The 14515-nt window shown below is 38.9% G+C and overlaps 2 protein-coding genes across 6 annotated transcripts in view; one reads left to right on the forward strand and one right to left on the reverse strand.

The window, feature by feature from the left end:
* Window positions 1-5066, reverse strand: part of LOC126295464 (ubiquitin-conjugating enzyme E2 J2) — a 45678-nt gene extending 40612 nt beyond the window's left edge. Inside the window, exon 1 of one of the 5 annotated variants that reach the window (XM_049987997.1) lies at window positions 4979-5066. The gene's annotated coding sequence lies outside the window, so the exon portion shown is untranslated. The other 4 variants (XM_049987994.1, XM_049987996.1, XM_049987995.1 and 1 more) reach the window with 4 other exon arrangements.
* A 62-nt stretch (window positions 5067-5128) lies between these two features.
* The window catches only part of LOC126295463 (serine/threonine-protein kinase Pink1, mitochondrial), a 109358-nt gene continuing 99971 nt past the window's right edge, over window positions 5129-14515 (forward strand). The window contains exon 1 of the mRNA XM_049987993.1: window positions 5129-5742. Within this exon, the coding sequence (XP_049843950.1) occupies window positions 5212-5742 (531 nt within the window). The 5' untranslated portion in view covers window positions 5129-5211. The remainder of the gene's footprint in view (window positions 5743-14515) is intronic.

Below are 14515 nucleotides of genomic sequence, written 5' to 3' on the forward strand. Positions count from 1 at the left end.
TAAAAATTAGCAAATGTGACTTTTCCAATCTCCTCACTGCTGTATGGAATGAAACACCACCTGAATTGTTGAAAAGTGGTTTTCAAAAAGCAGGAATATTCCCTTACAGTAGGGAAGTAATTGATGATCCGGAGGCATATAAAAGATATGTAGCTCATACCAAGTCTTTGGCAGAAACAAATCCATTGTCAGCTCACAATAATGCATTGTAGACTGTGTGAAAGCTATATCTCTAATAGAAAGGACTCACATTTTTGGGAAGCTTCTAGCTGTACAACCTTCAGAATTTTATAGGCCTACATCTACTGAGCCCTGCAGTTCTCCCAATATCAGAGTTCTTTCTCAACCACTCCCAAGCTAACCAATATTTCATAATGTTCTGGAACTTCTGATTTGTCATTTGAAAGCTTATTATTGGAAACAGTCTGACAGTGTAGTCCCACTGGTAAAGTTTAGCTAACATTTTCTGTGTATTTCATAATATACAAATAACTGTGTGCAAAAAAATTCATATCTTGAGTAAAATTTAAGATATTTTAATAATTTAAAAATCCTCAAACTCAGTAAAAATTGGGTAATCAGGTCACTTACCCAAGTCTCTTTTACAATGCTGTGTATAGGTACAACAGATGCGGGGTTACACTTGCCCCGAACCATGGGGCAAGAGTAATCTCACATCACACAATTTTGTTTAAAAGTCAACAAGTAAAAGTGTAAGCATGAGAAATTTCAAAATCATATCTTCAATAACAAGTTGGCAATTTGGTGTCAAAGTAGAACTATGCCAAAACGTGGTTACACTTACCCCACTTCACCCCATAGAGTTTTGTAGGCCTACCAGAAAGTGATGATTTGCAGTAAGCATTAATTCTTTGTTTTCATTGGGGGGGGGGGGGGGGGAGGGGAGGTGCTGCAGAGTCGCATCAAATGCTTGTTGAAGGATATGGTGATCGTGCTCTATCAAAAGCAACATGCAAAAGATGGTTTCAACAGTTCTGAAATAAAGATTTTGATGTAAGAAATGAACGTGGAAGACCACCAAAAAAGTTCAAAGACTCTGAATTGCAAGCAATATTGGATGAAGGTGATACTTTGAGTCAGAAGCAAATGGCAGCAATGCTAAATGTTGCACAACAATCAATTTCCGACCATTTAAAAGCTATGGGAAAGATACGAAAGCGTGGAAAATGGGTGCCACATGAATTGAATGAAAGACAGACGGAAAACTGAAAAACCATTTGTCAAATTTTTCTTCAAAGACATGAAAGAAAATCAATTTTGCATCAAATTGTTACTGGTGATGAAAAATGGGTTTATTTTAAGAATCCTAAACGGGAAAAATCATGAGTTAATCCGGGACAACAATCAACATCGACTGCAAAACCAGATCTATTCGGCAAGAAGACAATGCTCTGTGTTTGATGGGATAAGAAAGGTGTGGTGTATCATGAGCTTCTAAAACCCGGTGAACTGTGAATACTAATCGCTACAGACAACAAATGATCAATTTGAACTATGCATTGAACGAAAAAAGACAAGAATGGGCCAGAAGACATGGGAAAGTAATTTTTCTACGCGACAATGCACCTGCACACAAAGCAAAAACACTTGGCTGGGAGCTGCTACCCCACCCGCCACATTCACCAGACTTGGTCCCTTCCGACTACCATTTGTTTACATCAATGGGACACGCATTGGTTGAGGAACACTTCAGTTCCTACATTGAAAATTGGGTGCGATTGGTTTGCTTCAAAAGACTAACATTTCTATCGGCGTTGTGCCCAAAAATTGCCAGAAAGGTGTTGAAAATGTATAGAAAGCAATGGTCAGTACTTTGAATAATATGTTTTTACTTTTCAATTCAAAATCTGTTTCATTTTCACAAAAAAAACTCATTTCATACCCGTACACCTGGTACATTCGGAAGCAGGCCGTTTTGATGGGTTAAAATGATCCATTTGCTATCAGAGGTTATCATATTTGTATCGGTTTTAATTCTTCCCTTTCCTGACAAACGTCTGCTGGAATTTTGTTTTTAATATGATGTCTCGAAAAACCAAAACACTCGATATTAAAATACAAAACTGATCATTAGTTAATAAGACACAAAGAAATGATCTTTATTAAGTTTTTCTCTGTTTAGTATGGCTTTAGCTGCTTCTTTCAGAGTTAGCACTAGACACACAAAATTATGGTTAAGTCAGAAGAGAATAAAATAAGGATGGACAAGTGGTAAATTAAATACTGATCATAGGGTTTAAGTTCAATTTACACAGTTGAAACAGCATTACGCTAAATGTGTATAAATAAAATATAAACAGCGATAAAAATTTGCATTTGAGGGGGGGGGGGGGGGGGTTGCTGCAGCGTATAAGCAACATAGTGTGACTCAGTTATGGGTATACAAACACCAATGTGTAGACAAGGGATTACTGTGTCATTTGTGCCTTACTGACCCGCATGTGGTACATGTGGAAATGTGAACCACAGTTGCAATTCAACACGAGACACCCGTCAATCTGGGAGGCCACCCTCACCCACTACACTGACCTAAGAGGAAGACATTCGAGCACCCACCGTATAGTCCCGATCTCTCTCAGTATGATTATGTCTTGGATTTCATAAAAAAGACCTGAACAATCCTTAAGTGGTGATGATGCACAGCAGGCAATTACGGACTTCTGCACGCAGCAGGCCATAAGTGTTTTACCATATGGTTATCTTCACCATGGTGAGTTGGTGAAGTGATTGCATCACTGCTAATGGGGATTTTGCTGTATTACCATATCTATGCTGGGCTGTGCAGTCTTCGAATGGAAACTTTTTGATTACCTCTCACATAATTTTAGCGACAGTATAAAGTCAGTTTGGTTTTGGTTCAAATTTATGTTCTGAGCTACAGAAAGGTAATGGGGGTATAGGGGAGACAATGTTTGAGTTAAGTGACGATGAGACAAAGTGATTATTGAGAGACTGTTTTGTTTTCACCTCGGGGAAGATCAGTTCAAGTTTGAAGTAATGTAGGAACATATGACACTACTTATTTTAAAGGCTTCTTAGGTTACAGATTGAAGAGAGCAATATATGTTTATATCATCTGTTGAAGTAGAGAAATCTTTTGGCAATGTTTACTGGGCAGCATTTTCCTACTTCGTGTAAGAATATGCTTAAAACTGTTCCAAGATGTGACACTACGAATAGGTATTGATAAAAGAAACAAGTAATTTCTCCACTTTTTGCACAAAACTGGTGAGAATCTGCATAGAAGGACTGCTATATTAGCTCAAGAAAGTGTTCCAGCTGCAACAAAGATCACTGGACTACCACAATACTTTCTAACCTCTAAGATAAGGCATCCCAGTAGAGTTTGCAGAATTTCTTCAGAAAAGAAAACAGCCAAGTGGTAAAGCAAGAAAATAGAAAATAAGTTGGTTGTGCTGACTAAAATACTCTGCTTGATAAATTCCTCAAATGGTGTAACTTAAATGGTAAATTAGACAAAAACTTCATTATAAATAACATTTCGGTATTATTCTTTTAAAACTATTGTTAAAGAATTTGAACAAGGGCTATAAAACTAATAGTTCCTATTTGACATGGCTCTTTAATCACGAATCAGATGCCAGTAACACTTTACGAACGACGGTTTCTGCGTAATGTCACACACACACGCACACACACCATAATTTTTTTTCCTTTCTTTTCAATACTGCCGTTACTGCAAAACATACAAGGAAAACAGTTTGCCAGTCATGCCGAGTAGTTTGGCAATGACCTACCACAAGATTTTAAACGGTACACAAACACGCTCCTACATATTTCAAGTCATTTATGTCAATCTTTGAGAGTTAAGTACATCCAGCTTCCGCTACGGGTACTATTATTTTTTTACGTTAAGCCATTGTATGCAACAGGGCAGGCAGGCGTGGCCACGCAATTTCGCCACAAAATTGGTGTTAATGTCTTTGCGACGCTGACATCTTCGTTATGTAGTTCACACGGGGTACTGAAAAAGAACAGTAATGTAATTCAAGGTCAAATCCACGCCGAATAATGCCAGTAATTGCTAGGCGTACGTCATCTTACTAAAATAACTGTCTTAGTTCCAAACAGACTACCAAAAATACAATCAGTCATAGAACACGATTATATGAGCAGCTTCTGTCAATCTGTTGCAGGCGACAGCAAGCGCTGTAATCGGCCCAAAATATGGAGTCAACACTTCGAGGAGGAAAAAGATAACCCATTCCAAAAGCTGATGTGAACCTATTAGTTGCTTGAAATTTCAAACAATGACGATTATTCCCGTATCATCGTGATTAACATTATTTGCAAGAACGATAACAGTTTTTGATATAAAATACTGTAAATCATGAACTAATAACCCGTGAATCAATCACCATATTCAAAAGGACACTACTGTATGGTGCGTGGAATTCAATGAAATGCGGAGCTGACAATGGGAAAGGAAGATATGGGGAATGCAAAAACCATCTTTTGTATGGAACCAATGACGTAAGACGGGTGGAAGAACATTTCCACAAAGCATACGTACCAACAGCACAGGGAAGTACTTAGAGTTTTACGAAAAATATCTCCGTTATATCGAAAGGATTCCTTCTCGTCATTACCATTGGAGAAACTTCCGCACGTTAAAGTTCCGATTGTCTTTCAACATCAATCACTCCACTACGCTGTAACTAAACCGTAAACATAAAGAGGTCTCACTCACTCTTCGTGGACTTCCCCGCAGCGTTTGCTCTATTTACGGGAAACATCTGAACTGCCCGCACAACGTGTCAAAGTACAATCAAACCACTTTGATAAATTCGACTGGACAATCTAACCATTACAAAACTTTTCATTTAACATGCCGGAAGAGAGAAAGTAGATCAACAACTGTCAAATTTTGAGTCAATATTTCTAATTCAATACAATTTCATGTTCTGCTAGATTAATTTTCAGATATTCGACGCACCTGGAGACGAAATCGCTTATTGTAAAATAAACAAATTTTGTTTTTGTAGAGAGGAATTCATTTTACTAGGGCTAGAACGTAATATCCGGAACAAACGCCAAAGCGATGCTAGATTGTGATTGGTTGCTTAACAGTTGAAGCCTTGAAAGTAATATGGCCGACGTTCCATTGGAGAACGACGTAGTTAGATTTTTCGCGATGTAATTTGTTTGTCGACGTATTATTTGATATCGATGATTCTCGACGTCAAGCTCCTGAAATTTAGGAAGTTCCTCTCTGCTACTTTATTTGCGCCGTCGGGGGCTGCGCGCTCGGCGGCGCACGACTACGACATGTCGATCAGGGCAGCCGCAGCTAGGCTGCTCCATAATGGTCGGCTACTGCTGCGCAGCGCCAGACTGAATCAAAACAATCGACAGACCGACGTCGTAGACGGTTTCGGCCTCAATATTTTGCCCAAGCGAGGGTCACCAGCCGAAAAGGCCGTAGGATCAAGCAGTCCCGCCCCCACTGGAGGTAGGGGTGCGTCTGTGGTGAGGAATGTTGCTTATAAATTTCACCAGCACGCAAGACGCTTATTTGTTGACAACGTACTTCGGCGAGTGACAAATTCCCAGTCAGCAGAACTCCGTGAGAGAGCTACGAAGAGGTTACTGTATGGAGATTCAGCCCCCTTCTTCGCGCTGGTGGGCGTCAGTCTAGCGTCGGGAACAGGGATTCTAACAAAGGATGATGAGCTGGAAGGCGTATGCTGGGAGATTCGAGTAAGTATGAAATCGCAATACGGAGTTATAATGAAGAAACACTACTCAGTTTTTGTGTATTGATACTTAATGTGCTCCTACTTTTTAAAGGGTTGACGTCTTTGACAGTGCTGCTATGTTCAACAATGAGGTCATACTCATAATTCTTTTTCTTGTTTACGTCAGATTCCAGAAATTTAATTCTTTTTGTATAATAATTTAAATAGTTGCAGTGATGCTTATACGGGCACAACATTTTTGAAAGCATTCGTTTCTGTGTAGGCTATTTTAATGTAGAAACTAAGTAACTTCCGTTTGAAGTACAGATAATCATTTGCAGTTATTCGATTGCTGTTTATAATTGTGTGAAGCTTTTCATAAATGAAAGCAAATGAAAGTGTCAGTAAAAAGGAACACTTCAGTACTGTAGTCTAGTACATGTATGGTGCCTTACTACATGCTAGTAGAGGTCTAGTCAAGCTTGTCCCATGTCTTGAATAAGTATAGGATGTAACGGAGAAGTGAAAGGATCTTGTTGCCTGAGGGAGGAATCCATTGTTTCAGTCAGATGGCCCTGCACATCTAGTTTCAAATGTTAGTCTATGACCAGTAATTGTTGTACAGAGAAGTGAGGTAACTGGAACACCTGGTTATTAGAACCAGGTTCTGTAAACAGTAACTAAACAAAGTTGAGTATAATGTAAAATTGTTATGGAAAGTCTTTGCAGCAGTCAGTTATGCCTAAGTCAATGTCATAGTTTTATTCATTGACACATGACAGGAAGATAGTGTTAGATATCTTTGCCCTCATGTACATTAATTTTTGTGTCTAAAATTTTAGGGATTAAATTTGAAGTACCTTAAGGCTGGAAAGTGGATGGAATATGTAGTGTGTCTGGTGGCTATACTAAGGGAAACCAATGTGAAAGTCAATACAATAGATTTAAAGGAGGCAGTAAATGAAGGTTATGTGGAAGTAATGATATTGCAACAAGAATTTGACAGGGCTATGAAAGAACGAAGTTGAAACAAGTCACCTCAAGTAGATCATACTCCATCAAAATTATGAAGATGCTTGGGAGCGAAAATCATTACAAAAATATATTACCTTTTATGCAAGATATATCAGACAGGCAAAATACCCTCAGACTAAAAAAAAAAAAAAGTAATATTTCCCATTACTAAGAAGCCAGGTGCTGAAAAATGTGAATATTACCAAGCTATCAGTTTAATAAGCTACCCTACTTCTAAAAAATACTGACATGAATTATACAGGAACTAAGAGAATGGAATAAAACTGTTAAGTCAAATTCAGGGAAGATGAGTTCGGGTAGCTTCTGGGAAGAGGTAGGAACATGTTAGGCCATAGTGACCTTATGACTTATTTTAGCTGACTGAAAAAAACCAAACCCAAATGTGTAGCATTTCTAGATTCGGGCGCAGTGTTGCCTCTTACAGTCCAAAATTGTGGAGTTAGCAGGGCTAAAATACTCTTGTGTATGTATGTGAGAACAAAATGTTGCCTACAACCTGTACAGAAACCAGACTGCAGTTTCAGGAATCAAAGGGCATGATATGGAAACAATAGTTGAGAAGGGAGTGAGACAGGGCTGTACATTGAACAAACAGTATGGTAAGTCTGAAGAAATTTGGGAAAGGAATTAAAGTTGGGGAGTAGAAGTTAATAATTATACCTCGCCGTTGACACTGTATTTGTCAGCCACCAAATGGCTTTAAAATGCAGTTGAACAGAATCGATAGTCTCTTGAAAAAGAGGGTGTAAGATGAACATCAATGAGTAAAACAAGGTTAGCTCAATGTAATCTAATTAAATCAGATGCTGAAGGAATTAGATTAGGGTCATTCCACATCAATGAGATCAGAGGTCCCCACTCAGCCATCGCCATATTTAATGAACTTTTATGTGAAGATTCTACATGGTCTTTGATGGTTATATACTAAACTTTGGATCAGTATCTTCAGTGGTTTAATTTTTAGGGGCTTCTAAAGAGAGGGTATTCATCTTCACATCACAGGTGATGGTGAAAATGTGATAAGTTTTCTGGGCTTTTTTAAAAGTTCTAAGTAACATTTGGACAATCCTTTTTTTTCTTACACTTTCTTAGCTGTATTGTTTAATTTCTGGATGTTGCATTTTGTTGAGTAAGAATACATTTAAAAAGTTGTTATTTTAGCACTTCGAGAACATTGAAAAGTGAAATATTTTAGTCATTAATTCCCATATTTTTTATATTTGAGTATGTGAAGCAGTTTCAAACATTAATTTGACACATGCCAGTGTAACACATGGCATAAAAACAAGTATAATACATAAGCAAAACAAAAATACTAAATAATCATTCCATTTTGGTTAAACAGCTCTACAATTTTGTATCGTCTTCCTGATGACATTGGTGGTGCTTCTAAAGTCATGAAAATACATTTCTCAGGAACCCAGCAGGTGTCTTTAACAGTTGGCCAGTGGGATGAATGAGCAGAACCGTGTGGTTGCAAAAAGCTGAAGAGAACATCTTGTTGTTCATGTGAAATTTCACACACATTTCCAGCACACGAAAAATTGTCATACATACATGCAACATACGGTACTGGTTGTAAACTTGCTATTGAGATTGCTGGAATTTCTTCATCTGCTTCGAAGGCATTAACTGTGAATGCTGTAGCATCCTTAGAAACTCTGCTTGCTCTGAGCTGATTACAATAAATTGCTTAAATTGGCGATATTATCTTGTTACAGATAGTGTATATCCCATTGCAAACCATGTTTCTTAACTGGTGGTTTACTTTTTTCCAGGCGTTATGCCTGGGATACTATCATCACAGAATTTGAACAGATCACATAGAGTCAATATTTGGTTATATGGACCTCTGCAGACTAGCACAGGCTGCTAGTCGTTTTGCTGTTCCCCCAATGTCATCACAAGGCAGTTTACTGTGGCTAGTTCCAAAAAAATTCCATTCGGCCGAGATGCCATAAACCTTTTTGTGCAGATGAAATTTGTGAAATTCTTATACTGAGCAGCAGAACCATCATTAAAATAAGTGTTAATGTTTTCACACTTTGTCTTTAAATATGCTATTAACATTATTTGAATGGCATGGACAGCAGTTACATCATGACGGAGACAGTAGCTGATCATACAAATGCTGATACTCTGAGATTGTTTAAAAACGTCTTCAAGAAAAGCCTCGAATGTGATCCAGAAGCACCACCTGTAGTACATGATTTCGGCCTGAGCGTACAAAATTAATGAGAAACCCAGTTGATTTCCACATTGCTTACAATAAGCAATGAACATTTCATTCAGGTCACAAAGGAGTAGGTGTTTCTGCGTATGAATCTTTTCCTCATTTATTCGTACTGCAACACAATTCTTTTTGCCTGACCATAACCAAGAAAATTATCTATCTTCAAAAAAAGTAAGGACTTTTTGTTTTACTTCATTACTGAGCTTTTCCCCTTTTCGATTTACAGGTGTTGCCAAAATCCCATCTTCCATCTTTAGTTTCCTGATTTTCTTCACCATTTAAGTTGAACAGCAAATTCTTTGGCCTTCTCCTCACCCCCCCCCCCCCCCCCCGCCCCCACCCCCTTTCCCAACAGCCCAGCTTTTTCTGATAAGAGTCAAAATTTGAACTTTACTGCAATTGCTTGAAGTCTGAACCTTAATTTTAAGTTCTTCAATTAAGATTCCATATCTTTACATTTTTTGTCACCCTTTCTGTTTGTATTTGAGTAATTTCTACTTGGCTCACACCAGCAGCTGTGACAGTTACCTTAAAATGCTGCCTTGGACTTTCATAACTTTGCACTTTATGTATGCCATTGAATCCCTTTTGCTGATCCGTTGAAGCTTTAATGGTGACTCTCAAAGCAATCATAATGAAGTATTAGCAGTACAGCAAGCATGAACAGTATCCATGTCGTCATTGGATAGTGATTCTTGCTTACCCTGATGGGATGATTTCTTTTGAGTCACTTCATGACTACATTTGATACAAATTTTCTGACCATGTTTAAAAACTTGCAACTTCAACCTATCACTCATCTCAGTGGTTACTGGTGTTAAAGCCTTCTTGGTTACATGTTTTTCTTTATCGAATACGTTCCAGGAAGTCTTCTGTAGAAATTAAATTTTGTCTTCAACAAGGCATTATGGTATGAAGGAATTTGGGCATCTTCAGTAAACTCAAGCCCAGACCTATGTCATAGAAGCTCCTTATCAATTGTTGACATTTCATTAACTGATTGTAGTTAACTTTTGCCATAATAGAATGGTGATGACTTAAGACAGTCAGCTCCATCTGATTCACCAAATTACCAGGATGCTAGCGTCTCTTGATTATACAAACCTGTAACAAGCAACTTTGAAAGCTAATGAATATCCTGGTTTGAAGCATATCAGATTCAGTCTTGTTTGTATATAAAACATACCAATTAGGCTGTCAAAACATATTGTTTTAGTGTGTAACTTGAGCTACAATGATTATTGGTTATTCAAACACTCAGTTCTCAACACTAAGATTGTACAATATCAACACCAAAGATTACACTGCACAGAGGAGTGCCATTGTGAAAATTGCCTATAATGAAAGCAACAGTTGAAAGTGGTGATTCAGCAATGTGTCACTGCTGCAAGGATAGTCTTCGAAAACTATTGCTGCTTTCTAATCTGAATGGAGACTGAATGACAATGCAAATATGCACCACCATGCATTGTAGGGTTAAAACAACATAAAGGAACATAGCATTCCATTATAATCTTCTAGATTTTATAATCTTAAGAGCATTTTTTGAGGTTTTATTATATTCCATATCTATACTGTAAAATAATGTAAAAACATTTCTTAATAGCAAATTTACATTCCCTAAGCCACAGAAAGTCTTACAGGGTTAAGACATCACAATTTCACATTTCTGGATTTACATCTTCAAATTGTATTAATTTTTTGTTCTCGATAATCCATTTTCCTTATTTTGATGGATATTCGTATAGCTCTGAAAGCTTAAAATGTGCTCTTTCCAGTTGTGGCAAGAACAAAAAAGGGGGGTTGAACTAGACACAGTTGATATATTACCCCCAAAAATATCTTAAAATTTGCATGTACAAAACTTTGGCCAACTTTGTAGATGCATATCTTTTCATCTAAGCATTCTATGTTATTAAATTTGATCCATATATAGACATCATACATAGGAATAACCCTGTGATGTTTTGGGGTGATTGGTTCATATGAAAAGTAGCAGTGCGTAGTCAAACCTTGGCTCTCAGAATAATGCGACAAATTTTTTTGTCACTTTAGAGGCTTGTATCTATATTTCGGTGTGGTTAAATCCCTAGTTTTTGCCATGGTGTGATTCAGCAAGGCAAATGACTAAATGTTTCCTAGAACTTTTTAAAAATGCCTAGCACACGTGTCACATTTTCACCTTTGTCCATGATACGAAGGTGAATAGCTTCTCTTTAAAAGCTCCCAAAAATAGAACCACGGAAGATACCAAACTGAAATTTGGTATATAACTATCAAGGACCATATAGAACCTTGCCACCAAATTTCATTAGATTTGAAACTGGCAGAGTAGGGACACTTTCTAATATCAGTCCTGTTGATGTGAAATGACCCATGAGGCAGTTAGGTGCTATAAGTAGTAGAAGAGTTCTGCTATTTGTGCAGCAAATAACTGATAGTAGACTTAGAGAGATTGTAAAATACGAACTGGCAATAGCAAGTAAAGCATCTCTGAAAAAGGAAACTTCTTTAATATGAAATATAATTTTAAGTGGTAGCAGTTCTTTGCCACACACACACACACACACACACACACACACACACACACACACACACACACACACACACAGAGAGAGAGAGAGAGAGAGAGAGAGAGAGAGAGAGAGAGAGAGAGAGAGAGAGAGAAGCACATATACAAAGCAGCTGTTCTTGATGGTAGTAGTAGTCTGGTTGATGACAGTAAGCAGGGGGCCGGATGGGGGAGGAATAGTAGGGTAGGGGTGGGGTGTGATAAAATGCTGCTTGTGTGAGCATGCAGGGATGAGGTGGAGAGAAGGTATGGCAGTGAGTTGCAGTCGGGATGTTAAAACGGAGGGCAGGATGAATGAAGTGAAAAAGGAGAGAAATAAAAAGATGTCGGTGCATTGTTGGAATAAAAACTGTGTAGTGCTGGAATGAGAACAAGGAAGGGGGTAGGTGGGTGAAGGACAGTGACTATCTAAAGGTGCGTTTACACCTGTGTGCCTCACAGCTAATCGTTGTGAGACAGTACCCTGCCCCACACAGAAATAGACGTCCCCAGTGCAAACAAGGTGTGAATGGAATCACTAGTACATTCATGTTAAGGAAGTGGCATGCAACCTACACGCGTGCCTCTACTTAGCGTATAGGCCAAGCAGTTGCATGGCAACTAGCCACAAGGCGTTCAGGTGTAAAGGCACCTTAAGGTTGAGGCTAGCAGGGTTACAGGATATATTGCAGGGAGAGTCCCCGCCCACGCAATTGTTGGTAGAAAGGATTCAGATAGCACGGGCTGTGAAGCAGCCATTGAAATTAAGAATTTTGTTGGGCATCATGCTCAGCAACTGGGTTTTCCAGCTGTTTCTTGGCTATTTGTGCAGACAGCTTGTTGGTTGTCGTGCCTACATAAAAGGCAACACACTGGTTGCAGTTGACCTTATAGATCACATGACTGGTTTCACACATAGCCCAGGTTTTGATGGCATAGGTGATGCTTGTGACCAAACTGAAGTAGGTGGTGGTGGGAGGAGGTATTGGAAAGTTTTTACGTCTAGATCAAATTCCAGGGATATGCACAGGGATAGTGCAGGGATGGATGAGCATATTGTGTAGGTTTGATGGATGGCAGAATGCCACTGTGGGAAGGATAGGAAGGACAGTGAATAGGGCATTCCTCATTTCAGGTCATGATGAGAGCTAGTCGAAACCCTGATGGAGAATGTGATTCACTTGCTCCAGTCCTGTGTGGCACTAAGTCACGAGGCGATTGGTGTTCTGCGGTCGGATGATGGGACTTTGTGGCTAGGCTGTATGGAAGGGACTTGTCGGTATGGAATGGGTGGCATCTGTCGGAGTGGAGCTATTGTGGGTGGTTGGTAGTTTTGATAAAGACGGAGGTACTGATGGAGCCATCTTTGAGGTGGAGGCAACCTTCTAGGAAGGTGGCTTGTTGGGTAGAGTAGGACCAGATGAACGAGAAGGTGTTGATGTTCTGGAGGAATGTGGATAGTGTACCCACAGTTCTGGAGTAATGTGGATAGTGCCTCACTCTTAATCCAGATCGTGAAGATGTCACCAATGAATGTGAACCAGGTGAGAGGTTTGGTAGTCGGGGTGGTTAGGAGGGATTCCTCTAGATAGCCCTTGGATAGGATGGTGCCATGTTGCTGTCCTTCACCGTACCCCTAATTTATTAGTAGGTTATGGCTTCAAAGGGGACGTAATGTGGCATGGGGACATGGGACATAGTTGGTTACAGTAACCAGGAAGGAGGTTGTAGGTTTGGAATCAAACAGGTGTTGGGAATGGTAGTGTTCAGTAATGGCAAAGCCATGAGCATTAGGGATGTTAGTGTATAAGGGAGGTAGCATCAATAGTGATGAGAAGGCACCGTGTGGTAGAGGAACTGGAATGTGGAGAGTCAGTGGTAGCATTTATACAAATTGGATACTGGTTTTGATTCCTACTTCTTGTATTGTATGTTTCTTGGAATGTGACAGGTATTTTGGGATATTGCTTCATATTCCAATGTTGTAGTGTGGCTGAGAGTTGGCAAAATTAACAAATGTGAATGGAGGAAACCTGGCTGTGGTAATGGGTTGATCTATCGTGTAGCTCGGTGATTTGTTTCGAAGACTTTGTGTGGCATTTTCAAAATGTCTAGATTTCCGAGGTTCTGGTTATGCAGGAACATAAAAGCATGGCAAAATTAACAAATGTGAATGGAGGAAACCTGGCTGTGGTAATGGGTTGATCTATCGTGTAGCTCGGTGATTTGTTTCGAAGACTTTGTGTGGCATTTTCAAAATGTCTAGATTTCCGAGGTTCTGGTTATGCAGGAACATAAAAGCGTGTTTTAAAATTTTATTGAATATTTAGCTTTAGATAACAAAATCCAGCGCAGTATATATTGTTACTTGCAACATAATTTTGTATGCTCTACATCATGCCATTTATTGAACACCATTTTCTTTACAGTTTCTCCATCTTGCCTGATCATTCGACTTGCGATTCGTTGTTAATTTCCAGTCGTTCGTTGTGCAAACAGTTACCGGTTACAGCACACAACACGAAAGCCACTGGCACCCTAAGTGTCCTTTCATCAGAGATTCATTGGTACTTGGGGAATTTTTGGGAGAAAAAGAAAAACAACACAACCTAGAGTATATATTCGTGTTTATTGGAAGTTCTCTAAGACCACGATAGAAAGACACTGATATGTTTGAGACAAATTTGAGGTTCTCACAAAGTGTATAGAGTGGAAGAAACTGATGTCACAGTAGAGCCTATGAAGGACATTTTATCAACTTTACCAATATTTTCTATTGAAGAATGTGGTTGTTTAAAATATGAAACCCCAAAGAATATTGAAAGGATGCAACATTACACCTTTGTTGCAAAAGCAAGTTTTCTGTGTGTCTGTGTGTGTGTGTGTGTGTGTGTGTGTGTGTGTGTGTGTGTGTGTGTGTGTGTGTGTGTGTGTGTCTGTGTGTCTGTGTGTTTCATTTTAATCGTTCACATTCTT

Source organism: Schistocerca gregaria, chromosome 11 (assembly GCF_023897955.1).
Source record: "Schistocerca gregaria isolate iqSchGreg1 chromosome 11, iqSchGreg1.2, whole genome shotgun sequence".
Lineage (NCBI taxonomy): Eukaryota > Metazoa > Arthropoda > Insecta > Orthoptera > Acrididae > Schistocerca > Schistocerca gregaria.